This window comes from Lissotriton helveticus, chromosome 1_1, assembly GCF_964261635.1.
Source record: "Lissotriton helveticus chromosome 1_1, aLisHel1.1, whole genome shotgun sequence".
Taxonomy (NCBI): Eukaryota; Metazoa; Chordata; class Amphibia; order Caudata; family Salamandridae; genus Lissotriton; species Lissotriton helveticus.
Genome location: NC_136057.1, coordinates 2,063,404,500 through 2,063,425,732, shown reverse-complemented (window position 1 = coordinate 2,063,425,732; position 21,233 = coordinate 2,063,404,500). Strand labels below are relative to the sequence as shown.

Below are 21,233 nucleotides of genomic sequence, written 5' to 3'. Positions count from 1 at the left end.
GCTCCTTGCCCGTCTGACAAGGACCAGTTGCGGTCATTCATGGGATTGATCGAATACTACTCCAAGTTTGTGGAAAGATTCTCAGAGAAGACTTTGCCTCTGAGGACCTTGTTGAAGAAGGGTTGTAAGTTCTCATGGGGATCTGAAATGGAAGCTTGCTTCAATAGCATTAAGGAGGCTATATGTAATGCTAAGGTTCTGGCACCCTTTGATACTGCCAAGTCCTCCACTTTATTGGTAGATACCAGTGCCTGTGGTCTTGGTGCGGTCTTACTTCAGTCCCACAAGGACGGTGACAGGCCGGTTGCTTTTGCCTCACGCACTCTTTCAAAATGCGAACAGAACTATTCTGTTATCGAGAAAGAGGCTTTGGCTGCTGCGTGGGGTGCTCATCATTTTCGACCCTACCTATGGGGCACCCGCTTCAACCTTAAGACTGACCATAAACCCCTCATTCGCATCCTCTCTCCTGGTGGAGGAGCATTTGGTTCTCCAAGGTTGGCAAGGTTGGCCTCGAAACTCCAGGAGTACCATTTTGACATTTCCCACATTTCTGGGTGGAGGAACTTCCAGGCTGACTGTCTGTCTAGGTTAGCTGTTCCGTCTGGTGCAGATGTTGGTTTCAGTCTGGAGGGTCATGATGAGAATGTTGCCTGGATCGATGATGTTCTTCTACTATCTGAAAGTTCTTTTTCTCGTTCTGAGTGGGTGGATGCCATGTCCAGGGATAGTGTGTTACAGGAAGTTATCCAGCTCATCAAGTTGGGTTCCCGCAGGGAGAGCTGTCTCCATGTCTCTGTCCGTCCTTTTCTTAAAGTCATAGATGACTTGTCTGTTTGCGATGACAACGTCATAATGCGTGGTGACAAATTTGTGCCTCCCGTTGACTTGAGACCAAAGCTCATTTCTTTAGCACACGAGGGTCACCTTGGCCAAACCCTGACGCAACAGCATCTCAAGTTGAACTTCTGGTGGCCCGGAATGGACTCCATGGTGTCCTCATGGGTTGAGGATTGTCATACCTGCAAGGTGGGTGAGAAGAGGCTTAAGGTTTCTGTGGGGTCTGAGATGGGTGCGCTGCAGTTTCCCGAAATTCCGTGGCACACCATCTGTTTGGATTTCATAGGCCCCATGGCTGAACTACCTCTTCCTCAGAGATTTGCTGTTGTCATTGTCGACTGCCATTCCAAGTGGTTGTCTGTGGAGTTTCTTAAGGATATTACTACGGCCACTACCATTAGTCATCTGAAGTCTTTGTTTTTTAGAGAGGGTTTCCCTAGTGTTCTTATAACTGACAATGGTACACAGTTGGTTTCGCATGATATGCAAACCTTTTTGTCTGATTGTGGCATTTCCCACCATAGGACCTCCCTCTACAACCCCCAGGGTAACGGCCTTTGTGAGCGCCTTAATAGATTGGTGAAAGGTACCGTCCAAATGGCTCTCTCCAGTGGTTCTTCTGTCTCTTCCCTTGTTAGTGAAATGGTTTATGCGTACTGTACCACCCTTCATGGTTCCCACACCACTTCCCCTTTTGAGAGGATGAGGGGTAGAGTTCCCAGCACCAAACTCATTCCCTCTTGGCTCAAGGACCTGGTCTGTCAGTCCCTTTTGGGTGATGCCTCCAGGGTGGCTCCTAAGTCTTCGAGTAAGGGCACAGTGAGTTCGCCTGGAAAGTATCCTTTGAGTAGGAGTTCTGTAGGTCTGTCTTCTAAGGTTCCTTCTCGCAAACCCCTTGTAAGCTGTAAGTCCTCTGGTCAGGTTGTTGCTAGTAAACTTGCTAAAGGTGACCTGGTCAAGGTAAAATCTGGTCGTGTCTCAGGTGGTTTGTCCAAGTTCCGTGGCCCTTTCCTCGTCAAGATGGTCTATCCTCACTATGTTGTCCTCTCTAATGGGGAAAAATGGAATTTAAGGAGGATTGCTCTCTACCAGAAAGCTGGTCCTGTTGTTGGTCCTGGTCCTGCCCTTTCTCCTACTCCTGTTCAAGACCTTCCCTCTTCGGGGTTCATGTTTGTTCCTTCTCAGGATCCTCCTCATGTAGTTCCTGCTTCTGTGAGTGTCTTGACTAGGGGTGATGGTGGGGGGGATGCTCCTGACCCCGTTGTGCCTGTTCCCGATCCTATTGCCATCCCTGATTCTAACCCAAGTTCCTCTTTGCCTGCAGCTAGACCTCAAAGGTGCCACCGACCTCCTGCCTACTTGAGTGATTTTTGTTGCGGTTAAGTTTTTTAGAGGGGTGACGTGTGTCCCTTTCAATGCTTATTTATTCTATGATGTTTTCAACTTTTATCCTTACTTCAGGAGTTCAATTTTTATCTTTACTTCAGGAGCTCTCTTCTAGTCTTGTGTTAAGTTTCCTTTCCATGACATGATTACCTTTGTGTTAAGTTTCCTTTTTACTTCTTTTGTTTCAATTCTACGAGAGGAGATGTGTTGTATATTTATCTTTCTTCCATTTCCATGCCCTACTATAGTTCCTACCTATGTCACTCATTCCAGAATGTACATGGCTCTGTCTCCTTCTAGTGTTCTAGTTGGTGACAGTTTGTGCCTGGCCAGCTTGTGTTGTGGTTGCTTCTTTCTGCTTCTCTGCAATAAACCCTTATTGCTACAACTGTGGTCTCCACCATATTTACTACACACTGCTGATCTATTATCTGGTGGAGCCAGCTTACAACAGGACCAAAAATGGTGGTTGCTGCCCAGTCCCACCCACCTGGCCTGGGACCCGCGGCTAGACACGCTGGCAGTCAAAACATAGTAGAGCAAGTCTTTTTTTTTTTTGCATCATTTGAAGTAAATAATTAAGTTACTTAAGCACTCACGCCCAGAAACAAAATGTATGCCATCCAAATGCAAAGTGTTTTGAAAAAAATATTTCCTCAAATTTTATGCGGCAGCTTTCCCTAGGGCACATTAGGCCATACAGGAAAGTATTATTTGAAGACAGTACACAATGTTTAGGTATTGACTCACAGTGGGCCGAGGACTGTGTACCCATTAAAGAAGAACCTGTTCGGCCTTACTATAGTTCCAGGGAAAAGTTGTCACGGACGATAAAAAATTTAACTATAATAAAGAGACATCATTTTTCATGCCTGATTAGGAAATGATAAATTGTCCACTTACACTGGTCATTGTCGTAAAATTGTATATTCTTCCCCCCCAAAAAAACAAACCAATATAAATGTAAATGTTGGAAGCTTCTTACCTTGTCGAACTGTAATCTGACCATTTTTGGAGACTCCAATCTTTGTATTGTCAATTGAGCCAGGAGGTTCTGAACAGATAACACAAAATAAAATTCATATTATACTTGCACATAATTTGTTTAATATCTGGATATGATAAATACAGACATCTCCTTTTAAATAAATCAATTGTATCCATTTTTATCAATGTGACAATTTATTACACATGGCCATTCAGTTTCTTTTTAACTGTGCAATAGCGCTTTCTGACTATGCAAAAAAAGTCCTTACATTGTTGTACTTTATGTGATGATATACATCAGTGTAGGCAAAGCACAGTGATCCAGTTTTATGAGAAAACGATTTTTTATCTTGTTGGAACTGGAGCAATGTTCCTTCCAACAAAAAGGGGCATTAGTTGGCCATACTCCTCTTTGCCAGCTGTAGTGCACGTGTTATTCATATGCACATATGTTCAAGTGGACAGCAGCCGTGTAAGCTTCACTGACACTTCCTCCTAAAGGACAGCAGGGAAGGATGGCACTCTAAGAGTCCGAATGAATTTAAGGTCCTCTAATCAGCAAAAAAGTCTGCTGGAAGGACATGTTGGCCAACCATCTTAGATATTCGTTTTACATCTATGGGATCCTGCGCATCACAGAGGGTGAAAGAAAAAGATCCATGGATAGGGCACAACTTTTGCTTTGTGGGGAATACCATTTGAATGATGTTCAAGGACATCAATAAATTAAAACTTCACCCTAGAAATCAACATAGTTGCGGCAATTCAACAAGGCCCACTGATGTATTTACTTACCACTATCTTTGGCCTTGACAAATCCTTCCCATTCTCTAAACCACTGCATGCTGATGCAGTAAATGACTGCAGGTGACTCCTCTTCTTGGAATGCTTTGTTTAGCTAAAAACAACAACACAATACTGAATTAAAGTTTAACTATAAACGACTGCAAATATTTCACCCATTTGTAAATTTTCAATTAATACACAACTTTTTAAGAGGAAAAAAATACTCAAAATATATTTGTCATATTCTTACTAGCAATTAAATCCAGACATGCGATGGATCATATTAAATAAACATGATGCATGAATTTCAACCTAACTGGAGAACTAGAATGATCATATGGGAGGGATGAGGCCTGGGCCGCATGAAGTCGGTGGTGTATTGGCTGCGCTCCTGAGCCTGTGAAAACACCTATCCTGGCGGTCAAGAGACCACTGTTGCCACACATTAGAGCCGGCACCGCTGGGGGGGCCAAGAGAACGAAGACATGGTCGCTGAACCCAAGGAGGGGCTGCAACTGACCAGGAGACCGCGACGGGCCGGCAGTGTGAAGAAAAAGATGGCAGCTGCCATGTAGTCATCGCAGTCACTCACAACCCGGACCTGGCGGTGAAACGCCCAAAGGAGTGCAAGGGTCCAGCGGAGGACTCTCCCTAAGGCGTTGCCTCACCAGAAGCAGCCAGACACACGAACCCTGGTGCGAAGGGGGCCCACAAGAAGCCAGAGGAGACCCCACTGACCAAACGGACCGAAGGAACAGGCCTCCAAGAATGAGGACGAGGACTGGAGACTGCAAGCATGAGAAAGGCCGCTGTGGACCTGCATCAGGGCCCAGAGCTGAGGTGGTATGTGGGGGCACAGAGGCGGACCCCCCCTATATGAGGACACACAAGACCCCAGCTGAAGAAAAGGGCCCTTGAATGAGCCAGCAGTACAGCACAGAGACGTGATCCATCCACTAAGGACCATGGGGATACCTGGACGTGATTGGGGTCTAGTCCACAACAATGCTATGCCCAATCAAGCAGAGGGGACATCTTGGGGGAATGAAATGGACACAAGCCCTACAGGGGCCATGAAGAAGGAGACTGAAACAAGTGGTGTGCTCGCGCCCGGGGTGCAGAAGCACAGCCGGTCTGGAGGAGGAGCACCATAGGTGCATGTGGCGCACCCAGCTGGTAGATGAGAACCACAGAACCCACTACTGCCTGACTCAGCCCCGGACCAGAGGCACCTGTCGGAGGCAGCCCCACTGCTGAACGCACCCCCAAATGCTGATACTGACTAGGGCAGAAAGACTATGGCCGATTGGCCCATAATCAGCCAACTTCTCCAAGATGGTGCGGCCCAAAGTTCACAAACTGACCCCAGGAAAGGCATTCCCCGGCCACAATGCAACAGAGACCAACTGATGGCTACACTAACAGAGTGGAACTGGGCGCACATACAACAGCCATATTAGCAGCCATTTAGGATACCAAGGTGACCATGGAATGTAAAATAGAGAATGTGGCACTGGACATGGCGCTACTAAGAGCCGATCACAAAAATCTCACGGAGAGGGTGACAGAGTGGAAGCTGATCCGCTATAGGCGAATGCAGACATCCGAGAACACACCACCCACATACAAGCCCTTGAGAAGGAGAAATGCAAACTGAGGGGGCAAGTGGATGACGCTGAGGGGAGATCTCGTTGCATCAATTTCCATCTGGTCGGCCTCACTGATAGGGAGGAAGGGCCCAGCATGTAACTATTCCTGGAAGACTGGCTGGCATCTGTGGTGCTAGACAAGAAAGCCTCACGCCGGCTCACGGTAAAATGGGCACAGAGTACTGAGCATGCCACCACAACCAAGGACACCACCGTGAGTTACAGTGGTAAGGCTGTTTAATTTCTGGGACAGGGGTGCTATTTTACAGTACGCCAGGGCACATGTCTCCTGGTGGGTGGAAGGGAGCTAAGTCCACATTTACCCGGATTACACCACTGCAGTGTTGTGAATCTATCTAGGACCCTAATTAGATATCCCTGATTCATGCCCTCATGTGGTTATAACCAAACATATCCTTATAAAGGCATAAGAATCATGTCCATATTTAGTCATAGCCAATGCAGTCCAAATATGGCAAGGCTACTCCCATAGACTCCTAGAAAGTACAACGCGTTCTTTAAACAAAACAAACCTCCAGCAGCCCGGGAATACCCCCTGCTTTTGTTTTGATTTGCACAAGAACTCCTAGAGTCCAGAAAGATCTGTTAGTTCTTAGTGACGTCTTATGTCCAACCTTACGTCAAACCCGGCACCTTCCAGGTATAAATATACCAACGTTGCCTTAGCAAACACACGGTGGTTTGGAGCAGAGCGACTATCTACTTGCCCGACGCCCAGCTGATGCGAGTGCCGAAGGAAGCTGACCCTCCCATTTGACGCACTGAGAGAGACGCTGTCTTTTCTCCTGCCGAGAAATTCCAGCTCCGGTGTTTCCAGTCACCCTTGCGGGTTGCTGGGAGATCGAGTCCTGAGAGAGAGATACAAGACCTCCTTCATTCTAGAACCAAGGTACGGAGCTGATTAAAACCTTAAGAGAATTCTTGATTCAGATTCTTGACAAACACCAACGTAACTTAAACTGCAACTTACTTACTCCTTCCCACGTATTAGGCTTAGGTCAGGTACACCGGGGTAGGCGTATCTTAGAAGCACCAGTTGAGTACGTTAGTCAATGATTTTATGTATGTATATATTTTATCCGTTTTAAAGTATCATATGGCAAAGAAACCATATCAATGCTTTTACAGTATTATTTCATAATACTACTTTTACTGTACGCACTTTACTTCATGATAAGTATTGCAATTGTGGCAACTCATTTCTCTTGCAGGAGAAAGAAGACTGCTCAATAAATAACACCTTTTATTGAAAACGCCCGTCTCTCTATTTCTCTGCACTCCTGGTGAAATTAAGCATGCACGATTGACCGAGTGAAATAGCGGTCTATTCTTTTCACACACATCTAGAGATATACTCTTTATTCTGAGGGAGCAAAGTTGTCATGTTTATGCGGTTGTCAGAAACGAATCCCTTCTTGTCTATTCAGGAAAGTTAATCCCTTCCTGTTCACTCGAGAAAGTTTCTAGTTACCTCTGAGCGAGCTGGCAAACCTAATTAAGTCTAATATAGTCAGTAGAGACCTAGATGACCTCAGTCCTACGTCTACACTGCTGTTTATATTATTCCAATGCGCAGAGCCTATTGGGAATATAGGAACTACACTACAGCAGTACAAATGTAAAGGGAGACATTTATTGTGGTGAAATGACACCTGCGCCAACTGGGCCTCTCATATGCCGTGCTGTTCCAGGCAAAGCTGAGAATCTAAAAGGATACCGCACAATTCTCCTTAACAGTGGTGGAGTGAAGGGAATGGCTGGAATGTCAGGGTCATCCACTACCAGAAGTTGAGGACCCACAAGATGGCAGAACATAGGAGAAGGCGCAGACCCCAGAAAAACACCATGGGGGCCCCCGCTAAAAACCAAGCCAAAATGGAGAGAGCTAAAGTGGTGGCGGATGTGCAGAGAGACTGCTCAATGGACATCACAAACTGCTGGGAGACCCTCACCCGAGAGCAAGAAACCACTGAGGAGGAGGCACAGCTGGGAGATTAGGTAGACCGAGTGACACCACCCAGGATCACACTAATGACAGTGGACGAGGTCATTTGACTGGGGAGAGGGCACGAGGAGGACAACGATTAACTCAGTGATCGGTAGCAGCAGCACAGACCACAGTACTAAGCACCAATCTGTTGCATGTGGCAGCCCCACACCGAGGAAGAGACACTATTGGAACAAGGGATAGACACACATGTGGCAGTAGTTCCGTACCGTGAATTGGGGAAGCGGGCAGTTTGAAGGAAGCAGCATGGTATGGTAGGGTGGGTGTTGGGTGACCAGTTATATTACACAGTAGGACACAATGCACGGGTGAAGGTGGGGCTGATGGGGGTGGCAAGTTACAAGCATAACCCGGAACGAGGATAGAGCCACACGAAAACAGAGACTCAACGCCGCAAAAATGACGACCCACACATTGAAATTACTGAGACAAAATGTAAATAGCCTGGGAAGCAACAAAGAGAGGCCTTGTGACGAAGACCCTCAATAAATATGCTGTAGATGTTGTTCTCCACCTGGGAACACACATGAAAGGCAACTACTACGCTGCCTCACCCAGAGGGAAATACACTGCATGGAGCCATGCGGAGTACAACACAGGATCCAGGTAGTAGGAATTCTACTTACGAAATAGACTCCTTTTCACGTCACCAGGACATGGGCAGACTGGACTGCGATTCTGGGTGAATGGTAGGGGAGACAATGGCACATGTAAAAATGTATGCCCCACCAGGGCTATAGTCCGCGACAATGGACTCCATTAGCAGACTACTCTCTGAATTACCACAGGTGCTGACTGTAATGGGAGGAGACTTCAACATGACTCTAGACGCAGGAATTGATCAAGCCACCAGCAGGGGGGGGGTACCTGCCTGTGCAGGGAAACTGCACCACTTTACCCAAGCATTAGGCATGGGCGACATCTGGGGACACGGCACAGCCCTTTGAGGGAATATTCCTACACCTCGGGGGAACACAACAACTACTGTCACATTGATTATTACTTCACACCACAGAACATCCACCACAGATTCAGAGGACGCAGAATACCTACATGAGGGATCTCTGACCACTTCCCGCTTAGTATCCGACTGGAAACCCGGAGACAGAGGGGAAGGAGAATAGAGGATGGAGGACTGGCGCCTCTCCCAAAAGAAAATAGCAGACCATCTACGGGGGAGGCCACTAAACACTATTTGAAGGATAACACAAACACAGTAAGAGAGCCATCCACACTGAGGCCTATAAGGCTACGGTACGCAGAGTGATTATATAAGGTGAAGTGGGGGACAAGTGGGCATGGGGAGCAAAGTTTGCCGAGGGAACTACTGGTGATGGAGATAGAATATATCTGGCAACAACACTGAAAGCCTGTATGACACAGAAGCAGGAGGAATATTGAGCAAATGAATTGAGGCAATTAGACGCACCTACATCACTCAACAGACACACATATATGAAGTAGGAGATGAGGCAGGAAAGCTTCTGGCGTGGCTCAGCACCATGGAGCGAGAGAGTAATTATATTTCCATCCTCATAGGCCAAGATGACATGCCAGTGCATGACAGCGAGGTCATAGCGGACTCTTTAGCAGAATATATGGAGGCCATTCTATGCTGCGAAACCCCAGAGGCAAGATAAAGATCTGCAGGAGCTCATTCGTGACTGCCCTGTAGACAGCTGGAGAGGCACAGGGCCCATGATATAGAAACCTATCTTAGGCTGAATGATGTACAGCTGGCCCTCATGCAGCTACAGTTGGGGAAATGCCAGCCCCTAACAGAATCCCAGTGGAATTCCTAAACAATGTCCAACGAGATCGTGCCACCCCTACTTAGGATGTTCACTGAGGCCCACAGTAAGGGTACACTCTCCAACAACCTAGACAGTGCGACAATGGTACTCATGTCCAAAGCAGGGTAACCTAGAGACTGATGGGATTCCTAGCAGACAATTTCGCTACTTATTACAGACACTAAAATTCTAATGAGGGCCCTCGCGAACCACTGGGCAATGTGATTCTGGAGCTGGTTCACCCTGATCAGATTGGCTTCATGCCACACAGATCCATGAAGCTCAACATAACATAGCACTGGCAGACGGACTGACAGACCCCTTGGCGGTGGCCTCACTAGATGCAAACAAGGCATTTGATTTACTGGAATGGCCCTGACTCTTCGAGATTCTCAGGAAACTGGGCATCAGGCTGAATTTCCTTAAGTGGGTACAGCTGCTATATACAAATACTAGAGCACAAATCAAAGTCGACGGAATCACATTCCAAGACTTCCCAATAAGTCGCGAAACCAGACAGGGCTGCCCCTTGTCACCTATGCTATTCGCGATGGCCATGGAGGGACTAGCACAAGGGATGAGAGTGGATGTCCAGATCTGGGGATGGAGAAGAGGGTCCACATTGGAGGAGCGGATCTTGCTATATGCAGACGATAGCTTGCTGTACCTGGCAGAACCGGAGCTCTCGCTGGCATGGGTGGGCAAGATATTCAAAATATATATGGGGAATATTCTAGACTGTGCATGAACTGGGATAAATCCCTACTGTTCTCAATGGGCAGAGGGGAGCCACCGCCATCCTTACCCGTGCGCCTGAAATGCACAGACACCCACATCATATACATGGGATTGTGGATATACCACGACAAAAAGAAGTTCCACACAGACAACCTAGCACCCGTGCTCCACAAATTAGAGGCAGATATCAAACAGTGGAGCGCCCTGCCACTCTCACTAATGAGCCGGGTGGCGCTTTTCAAAATGATTGCACTATCCAGATTTATATATGCAACTCAGAACTGCCCGTACCTTATATCATCCACCTTTTTTCGGACACTAGATAGTATACTGAGGTTCTGCCTTTGGGGGCGGGCAGCCAAGGGTAGCACTCTCCACACTTCAATGTTCGGTATGAGAGGGGGGCATTGCCCTGCTAATGCAAAGAAATACTACAAAGCAGCTCAGGAGGGAGTCATTAACAAGTGGGTATAAGGCTTGCCAGACGACCCAGCGTTCAGTCTGATGTTGGGGAGGGGGATACCTTCATCATCTTCACAGCGATAGTCCATCTACTAAACACCCCTAAGGCAACCACCACAGTGATCACTATGTGGCATAGTCATGTACGGGAAATGGGATGCGTTAGGAGACTAACCCCAAAGACTCCTTTGTGGCTTAGGTCGAAGATGGGTACAGTCAACACTCTACTGGGTTTCAGGTGATGGGACTTGAATGAGGCCTGGCTACATTGAGGGGAGGTTAGCAAGGAAATGGCATGGCACCCTTCATGCACCTAAGGAAGGAATACATCATGTCACTCAAACAGATATTCAATTACCTGCGGCCGCGCCATGCACTACAGGCCCACATTCCCCTGAGGTAGGAAACAATGGAAGAGTCCCCTTGGAAAGACGACTGCAATTGGACACATCGCCACTAAGGAGCTTTCCCTAACGTACAGTACACTCATAACGAACACACAGGGAGAACGGAGCAAACTCTGGTGCACATTGGCAGACAGATGTGGAATAGGTGGACAACACTGACTTGAGGGAAGCCCTACAATTCCCTGAGTAGTGGAAATACAGTCAAGTTCCTGTCTGATTCAAATTAAAACTCTACACAGAGTGTACAATAACCAAATGTTACTGTACAAAACAGGTAAGGCAACAGACGACAAGTGTCTCCAAGACTGTGGCCACCAGGGAACACTTCTATACTCACTATGGGATTCGCCTGTTTTGGACAGGGGTACAGACTAGGCTTGAAGAGCAGGCGATCCTAGACCTGCTGGGTGTAGGGGGGGACCTCAGACCTAACAGCCTACCAGAAACACTTGGTGAACCTGGGACACCTGCTGGCCAAAATTGAAAGTGTGAAGAAAGGACAAGGGATGCCCACGAAAGTTTGACAAAATATGGGATGGCTGGGATAAGGATAAATGCTAGTGAAGGTAATTGAGGTGAGACGGCAATAGAATGCAAGGGGACGGGGAACGATGAACCAATTAAGCATTATGGGAACCAGGTAAGGCCGCAAACTGTTGAGAGCACGAGCCCAACTTAAAACACTATGAGGACAAGACGGAAAGGTTTCAAAGGTCTCCAGGTTGGAGGGGGGAAGGGTTGAGAAGGGGCATTATGTGCAAGTGTCAACTTCTACTTTTGGTTACCTTGCTGGACTTTCAAGTCACATTGTATAAGATATAGACTTGAACTCATGTTTGCAAATGTGAATTCAATAAAACACGTTATTTAAAAAAGTATGATCATGTGGAGAGGTTATTTCTATAAAACGATTTCAAAATGTATATATTTTTGTACTGCAGATCACCATTTCCTTTATTCACAGATGTTAATGGTGACCTCAGTAACACTTTTGTATTATTTTCAAAATGATAGAAGCCGGGACAAACAATACATCACTGACTCATAAAAATCCTTTGAACATTGTACAACTTCTTACACTACAGGATGTTCCCCCCTTCTTTCTCACCCACCACTCCCACATGACATGGAATAAAATATAGTAATGTAAAATCTTTTGATCAAATATACATCAATACATGAAAACATCTGTCTTTGTTAACCTCTCCCTTGAACCTCAAGGGATCAACTTTTCAATGCTTGGAATGTCAAACTATTGCTTAATTGTATGAGGTCCAGTACATTGTCAGAGCCGGCAGTATTTTAGGGTATATGAGAGATGGAGTTCTGTGTTTGAGGCATTTCCAAGCCATGCAAAATGTATCCCTCTCATATTTTTCAAGGCATAGGATAAAATATCCATTGCCATTACTTAAAGTAGTGTCCTCGACTAGTCTATTTCTGTGGGTGGACATACTTTTTTCTAGATAGCTGCAATAGCTTATTTTGCGGCTAATAGCGCATTAGTCACAACAGTCCAAGCATTCTTACTTGTATCCTCTGTATTATATGAATTTAGTCCAAGTATTGCGATTGATGGATCATTCTGTATTGGATGGCCAAATGTGCCTTCGTTGCGACTCAATACCTCCTTTCAAAACATTTGAAATCTAGGACAAGGCCACACGCCATATCACACTCTGTCCTGTGTTTTTATACATATTCAGAAACATTACTTTGTACAATCTTGTCCATGTTTTACATTATCTTGTGAGTTTCACAGTTTTTTACACTGTGTGTTGTTTGTGGTATATCTATGCCCTTAAGTGGCTTATAGATCACAAATAGGTTTTCAACAGGAGTTAATTTGCCTAACCCTACTTCCATATTAATGTGCAAGTATGCATCTTTTAAGTCTATGGTTGCATGTAGTCTCCTTTTTGCAATTGAGATTTGCCCTCTTGAAACTTTGTCATTTTGAATCTTTGTATTTTTATGAATTTGTTGAGAAACCTCAGGTATAGTATTGGACGCAATGTTCCGTCTACATTTGGAATTAGGCAGTACGTTGAGTAAATGCTGTAGTTCCTTTCCCTTTGTGGTACTTCTTCTATGGCCTCCTTGGATTGAAGTTCTTGCACCTCCTGGAGTAACTAGGATAATTCCTTTTCTGAATGTTTTTTGTTTTTTTTTGTTTGGAGTTACTTTGTCAGTTCTATGCAGTAACTGTACTGTATGATGTTTAATATCCATTTGTCTGACCTTATATCTATCCATTTGTGGAGGAAGTATTTTAACCTGCCTCCTACTGGTGTAGTATGCTGGAGGAACTGTTTGTTTAAAGGATGAATTCTTTTTTCTGTTTGTGTGTTTGGGGGTCCACTCATAGATGTTTTTGTTAAGCGGTCCCTCTTTGAATGCAGTCACTTTTTTGTGGTCTACGGTCCTCCTCGCTGTGCTTGCCCTCTTTCCCAAGGGTGTCCTCGAAAGGATTGTCTTCCCTGTTGGAACTACCAATTTTGTTGCTGCCCTTGCTGCTGGCCCTGGCTTACCCCTTGGTAAGTTGGTGGTATGTTTGGTGTGAGGCTGTGGGTTGATGATTACCTCTGCCTGCTGGTCTCCTTGAGGGTGTGCCTCTACGCATGCCCCTAAATTGTAGTACACCCATAGAACTTGCTGTTTCATTGTCTGTTTTCAGACGCTACCAAACCGCTGTTCCCCCCTGATTTCAATTGTGAGGATTATACCAACAAGATGGTGACAGATAATGGCACACATTTGGTTTCGGATGAAGGTGTTTTTTTTAGCAAGTATGGGATCAAACACACACGGACTTCGTTATATCATGAATGAATGAATGATTGTTGGATTTATAGAGCGCGTGGTTACCCTGGAGCGTCCCAGCGCTGTACCACTGGGGAACCCGTCCTAGCTTTCCCTGCGAGATGGTCCCTTTACTGGGCATCCCCAAGGTGAAGCCAGGCATCCCCGGCGGTGGTGGGGCCGGAGTGGAGATTAAGCAAGCTATTGCCCAGAGTTGCAGCGTGGGACCCCATGGTTAGAGTGGCACCGAGGCGAGATTTATCGGGCCCGCTGACACTGGTCCTGCACCCGGCCGCGTCGGGAATTGAACCCTGGTCCCAGGCCTACCTCAGCCTCTAGGTCTGCCACCTCTAACCCTTGTGCCACACTTCTCCATCCTAGAAGCAATGGGCTGGTAGAACGATTCAAACGTACATTGAAGGAGGAATTGGAATTGGTCTTAATCAATAAATTGGATTGGAAACGGTCTGTGGAAAATATGGTGTGGGCAAAAAGGACTACACCTAATGTGTCTACGGTGGCAATGCTTTTAGTCTTTTTGGGAGGGTATGTCTCTGGATCCTAAATGGGTCGAGATTGGATCGGTCACAAAATTATTGATGCTTTAGGCATGGCTAAGGTGGTGGATGTTAGAGCTAAGGTTCAAGCTGGGTGTACGACCAAAATGGATGTTAAGAGAAATGTCAGTGCGAAAAAGGGGCTTTGGGTGAGGATAAGGAAGCCGGGTCATGTTGTGAAAGGTGAGTCGAGGTATTTCCCTTCTGTCCAATTAGTCAAGGTGATGTCTCATGCTGTGCGTAAGAGTGATGGGTGTGTGTGGAATAATGATAGAGATTCCTGAGGATAAGGTGGAGTTGGTTCTGAGTCATATGGGATGCGATGGTGGGGCGAATAGAGAGGAGGAGCTTATACGACGTTTGCGATCAGCATTTGTGAAACATGTACCCAATTGCTTTAAGGATTATGTTATGGTCTGGATATTTGTCAGGTATTCTTCAAACCTTGTTACTGGCATGTAATTATATTGTTGTTCCAATGTATGATTTATTCTTTTGTGTCTTAAAGTTCCATTTAATTGATTTTTTTCCTTAGTTTTTTCTGTTGTATTAGAATTCTTTAGTTAATTTGGGTGTTTTTAAAATGTTTCCATTGTTAAAGGGGAGGAATATATTGTGCCTGGCACCGCATCCTAGACCAAATTTTGTGAGCGTGGAATGCATGGAATGTACGAGGATTCATGGTTAGGGCTAATGGAAACAGAAGTTGCAGGAGGTGCTGGTGGTTGCTGTACAAAGTTAATACAACAAATTCTTTCTTGCGACGGCCTCCTACCTTCATTTCAAATTCCCTAACATTTATAGATAATTCCTCAGCTTAAATATCCTGTGCACCCCACCCTATATGTTTTACTAGCTAGTCATGTTTTCTATCTAGTAAACTGGATAACCTGCACTGGGGGAGCTTCACCTTTTAGAAGCGATGCTCACTAACAGAGCTTAGGTTAAGCTGACCGGGAACACAACCAAAATGTATGCCTCAGTTTTCATATCCCCTCAGTTGAGGGAAGTGGATTTTAGTTTTCTGGGGCACAGGCTTCTTTAGTAGAGGCGACATCCATTCTATCCTTTGTTATAGGACTCAGTCACTGATAGTGCTGCTGCCTTGCCAGCTGGGAAGACTCTCTATTCCCACCAGTAAAATGATATTTCCTGTTTTCCACTAAATCCTCTTCCCCTTCCAATGTTGTGCAGGCCATAGCCTGACATCCATGGCACAATCACTTAAACAGCCTGACTGAATTGAATGTGAATTGACAAACACCTTGGTCAGTTTTAAGTAGCCTGACCTCTGCCTACCTCAAGAAAACTCCAGCAAAAAAATTATTAAAAAGATTGACTCCTTCTGAAAAGAGGAATAATTTGAAAGAAATCTAGTCATGGTCGGCTATTGATTTCTGCATGTACACCTTAAATAGATCTCGGGGCCCAAGGGCTTTGTACTTTATCTGACTTTGAGGAGTATTCATATTAAAGAGCTGATATAATATTTGCCGGATACAGAACTCTAAGGAGGGGATAAAACCGTAGTGTCTGGAGCAAGTCTACTGCTGTTACCAAGCAGAAATAGGAGTCTGTAGTGCCCAGAAGGAAAGGAGCAGGCTCCCTGACTAATAGAAAGGCCAGCATAAGGTGCAGTTGATTAAATCTCTCCATGGAAAGCCCGTTGAAAGAACAAATCACCCAGGAGACATAAGATCATTTCAGCACAGCTGGCCAAAACCAGCAATAAGTGACACAGCAATCTTTCTTTTTATCCCTGGATTTTCAGTGATATTTCATTTTGACGGCTCAGTAGGACTCCCTATTCAGAAACATTGACAGAGTCTAGTCCATTTAGAAATATGGGCCCATAAGGACTGATACCACCTACTCCAGTTATTACATCCAATTACAACGTTGACCGATTTGTGACACCAGCTGCTTCCTTAACTGGTCTGAGGACTCATGAACAGTATCTCCCCGATACTCGCACGTATGGACCCCTAGTAGTCCTTTACCTGGATTATGGACTTTTGTGAGAATCTATCTATTTGGGCACCAGAGTGCTGCAGAACATGGATAAGAACAGTGTTCTACCATGGTGTTTTGGCTTGTGGGCTCACTATATCTTTGGTTGGGATTTTTGTGACTGAGCCTACACAGATCATAGTAAACTAGACGTGGAACAAAACACGCCAACAGCACTAAAACTCTCTCCCTTTTAAGGTTATCTTTTTTTTAATATCTTTTTATTAAGTTTACCAATAATCATATACATTGTACTGTTCATGGTTCTTTGCCATAACTCAACACATTATACAAGAATTAGGGGATAACAAGTCACAATTACAAATCTGTTACAACTCTGTCTCTACTTCTTCGCATTTCAAGTTCCACCATTGGGGATATACATACACTTCCCCGGTATACATTCGATTTCTTCCACTTCTTGTCCCACTTTTTAGGACATCCGCGCGTTGTAAATACTTCCTTTTCCGGTACCATACACTTGTCAAGTTCTTTCACCCATAAATGGATGGATGCTTAACTAATGTATATCCTAATGTTGCCATCTGTTGTTCAATTTCTGTGAGGTCTGTGGCTGTCCATATGTTAAGTAAGCCCAGTTGCGGTGTAAGAGCTAACTCCTTCCCCAATGCAGTTTGAATGCGAGTTGTGGCTCCCTCCCATATATGCTTTATAGCAGGGCATTCCCAGATCGTATGGTAAAAGGTGGCTGTTTGTTTGCACCCCCTAAGACAGAGCGCATCCGTCCGGGCGCCTATTTTGGCCAGAGGGACCGCTGTCAGATCAGACAGATGTAGGATCTTAAGTTGAATCAGTCGGAAGCGGAGGGTGATAGCCGCTTCTCCAGGGGACATCAGGGCCGTTTGCCAGTCGTCATCATCGATAGGCCCCAGGTCATTTTGCCACTGCTCTCTAAGTTTCTCAAAAGTGTCGGGCAAGTTGTTACATAATTTTTTATAGGTTAAGGATATGGCTTTCGAGTGTAATGGCCCCTCCAGTAATCGATCCTCTAATGGTGATGATTCGGTTACATTTTTTTGAGGTCTGAAAAAAACGCCGTAAGGGCGTGTCTAATTTGTAAGTCCCGAAACAGTTCCCCTTGTGCCATTTGGTAATGCCCCCAGAGTTCCTCAAAACTAAGAACCTTAGGTTATCTTTGGCCATAATGGTCCATCTTCAAATTTAGTGCCAGGCCCATAATAATATTTGTGTACATCGTAGTTGTAACCACCCTACTTTATCTATCGGTAAATAAAAACCTTCCTACTGAGATGTCGCAGTACTAGATTAGATGGACATTGTTTATTGTGTACTACTTACTATGGCGGGGTGCTTTGAAGTCTCCAACATCTACTACCTTTGCTGTTCATGGACTGATCCACAGTCCAAAAGAACTAACTTTGTTACCAAATCAGAGTGCACTAGTACTGGTGGCCCGGAGCCACCAGTGGGAGACAATAGACCTACCACAGATCCTGCAAACAACAGGTTTCTTCAGACACCCCAGAACAGGCCTCACACGCAGTCTTTTGCTGTGCAATACAAAGTTCTTTGATAAAATGTCCTTTTTCTTCTAATTAACACAGTTACTCCTCTTTAAAAAATACAAGATGATACCTTAATACAGAGCATTAGCCTTCAAGTGGAGGCAATCTTCAGCCAGAATCGCTCTGCGTTATAAGAAAAAAGAATGCATACATACATACATAGCACGCATACTCTTGGATAGGCAGCATTAGAACTTAAGTTGCACAAAGAAAGGGAAGTCAAGAGAGGTAAAGATGGGTCATTAACGAAGAAGAGGCTAGAGTTGCAGTAAAACAATGCATTGGGAAAGCCTATAGGCCTATGTTTCATGTGACAATGCATGCAAACACAGGCATACATAAATATTTCCATGCAGTAGCACATTAAAACTAGACTTACTGACTTTGCCGATGCTTGGTAATTAAGGTGTGGTATTGGTAGGACAGAAGTTTGTATAGTGGTATTTTAAGAAGGTGATATTAGTAATGGTGATTGTGTTAAAGGTGGCACCAGTGTGGTGGCACTGGGGGTGCTGGTATTCATACTGGTATTGGTTGTTGATGTAATCGTGTGGTGTTAGTTGAGGTGGTATTGTACATGGCTGTATTGGTAAAGTGATGGTGGCAGTAATGGGCTGGTATTTGGCAGTGGTAGTTACCTAATCAATGCATTGCTTTCCTGCAAAGTTCAAACAGTTGGACATCTTATGAAGGTTAACTGTTCTATGCAAGCTGTCTTACTCTTTCACATCTTTGAGGCTAAATATTCAGCATAGGCATTAGCATGAACCTATTTAGGGTTCTTAAAATAACAACACATTGCAATCCCCAGTTTAATCTCCATACCTGTTGGACTCATGTCTTTTAACACCCAGCCTGTTTTTCCATGAAAGGCAAAGAGGCACAAGAAAAATATGCACCAATCATGAGTGGTTGGATTACAAGGAATTTATTAACAGAGCCCACCAATCTGTGCAGAACACACTTGGAAAGTTCATTTGCATCTTAGACATTAGGGTGTCCTCAGCACTGTCTCTTCTGCACACACCTGCTCTAGAGGTTTCTACATGGTCACTCCTGTACTCTTGGTGATGCAGCCCTATTCTTGTAGCGTAGGTAGATAAGCGGCTGCTGCTTTATAAGGATTATGAGCCATGTCTGGTACTTTATGATACACAGTGCTACATTTACGTCATGTTCAGCTGAAGTAAATTTAGCAACAGCATGATAGCGGTGTGCCAGACATAACTAGAGAGTACACAGATGGCAGAATGGAACCACCTACCTGTCACACTGAAATGATAAAATGTGCCAGACTGACACTTCCTAATGATGCAGCACTGTTCTTTGCACATATCCATATTATAGGCTTCAGCTTTCAAAGGCATAGATGGTGAACGTAGCACTTCACGACAGAATATTGCTTTTATGTTCGATGCATCTGGGGTAAGTTTTTCAATGCTGCCAGTTGTGTGGCAGAGGAGATGTTGACACTAAGAGTGCCTAAACAGGAGTAAAGTAGCAGGGAGGCTGTTGGACATAATGAGTGGCCACATAACTGTGGCAGGGGGCTCTTGGAGTTCTGACCAATAAATGAGAATTCTGATAGAGGACAGTGAGGCAGCCTGATGCTCTAATTGGCAAAAACATGTACCACAATATGGAGTCTTGTCAATTACGAATGGACATCTTAATATGCGTCTTGTCAACAGCCCACTGCAAAGTGGCAAATCCCACCTGTCGCAAACCACCTGATGCATTGCGATGTGAGCACTCCATGGGAGGTAAAATGATATCTAAAATATCAAAAAGCATCACAGTAAGAGAGAGAAATACACCTCTAGGCCGTCCTAAGTATGCCAACGTTTGAATGTGAGACGTGTATGCCCAGACGTGGGCCCAGTGAACACAATGTCACAGGAACCAAGCAGTACGCGGCTGATGAGTCCATAACTAGGTGAAGTCGGTCCTGGGTTGCTTGTATTCTGGTTCAGGGAGGACCGCGATTGGCAGTTCAGACTAGACTGTTCCAATTGGAGCACGGTCAAGACTGATTTACATACAGCTGGGTCCAAACGGAGGTAACATAGTGTGCAAAATAGCGATGAATTGGAATGCCGCCCGAATAATTACCAGTGGCAGAGATTAATTCAAGCATTCAATCAATCTTTATGGGTTAACTCAGTTTTAGTAAGATTTTTGCGAAGGAGAATTAACGATACAAAATTACCTACCTAAATCCACTGGCCGGTGGGGTAGAAGAATCCAGAATCAAGACATAACCAGGGAGAGGTTAAGAGACAAGAAATCGAGGAGAGATTTGGTAGATAGGGGTGGGATGGAACAGAGTGATAGTGTAAGCGACAGCTCTCCGCACCAGGTAGTGTAGAGTATTGTATTCATTAGCCATGTCAGGGCGGTCAGGGATTGGCTAGACCCTTCCCGTACAACCCTGTTCTCCTTGTGTAAGGCAGATATTTGTAAGTATGTTGGGCAAGACAATTCTCTGAATTCCTGGGAAAGGAAGCATATGCATGAGCCCCATGTTTTGTCGAATTGCAACAGTTTCTTCAAGGTTTTTATTTTGTCCCATGTGCCCACCATTGTCCTCAGCACTGAAGAGATGTAGACTCCCATTGGCCTGTGTGGTTTAGGGAGCCAGGGTACCTTCCAAATCTGTATCCCTGCGATTGGCTGGTCTATGAAGCATCAGTGCTTCTCTGACACGTTTCGTCAGTAACAGTGACTTTTTCAAGGCACAACGGTCGCTGTACTAACCGCCGGACGGATTGTGGCATACGGTTGACAGCTTACTGCGGACTCCTGAACTACACAACCGCAATTATCGAGTGAGCTGTCTTTAGTTATACTTAACGGAGAGAACGTTTTTGACAGTAAAGGTCATTAAAATGTATATTTCAAGCACACACACTCTTGTATAAACTAATCTTTAACATACTGGATGAATTGATGATTTGAAGAACTTTAACAAAGGACTTTCCATATACACACCACATCATGTGCCATGAAAAAGTCACTGCTGGTGACTAAACACGTGCTGGCTGTTTTGATAACATAATTCACAAGGATCATGATTTGTTGGACTTTTCTTATGAGTGCATTGGTATCTTTGTATAATTTAAATTTTTACAATGGACCCTTTGGGTTTGTTGTTGTTTGCACCCATGGGTAGTAGGGTATATGAGTGACTACCAACTCAGAACTGCATACTTCAAAACTATTATTACTACAGTGCTGTAG

General features: G+C 45.0%; 1 protein-coding gene across 4 annotated transcripts in view; it reads right to left on the bottom strand.

Annotated features, from left to right (window-relative positions):
- USP33 (ubiquitin specific peptidase 33) overlaps window positions 1-21,233 on the bottom strand; it is a 372,522-nt gene that overhangs the window by 61,532 nt on the left and 289,757 nt on the right. For all 4 annotated transcript variants that reach the window (XM_078645171.1, XM_078645190.1, XM_078645199.1 and 1 more), the window contains 2 exons: window positions 4,009-4,111; window positions 3,212-3,280 (listed from right to left, as the gene is read on the bottom strand). In XM_078645171.1, the coding sequence (XP_078501297.1) occupies window positions 3,212-3,280; window positions 4,009-4,111 (172 nt within the window). The remainder of the gene's footprint in view (window positions 1-3,211; window positions 3,281-4,008; window positions 4,112-21,233) is intronic.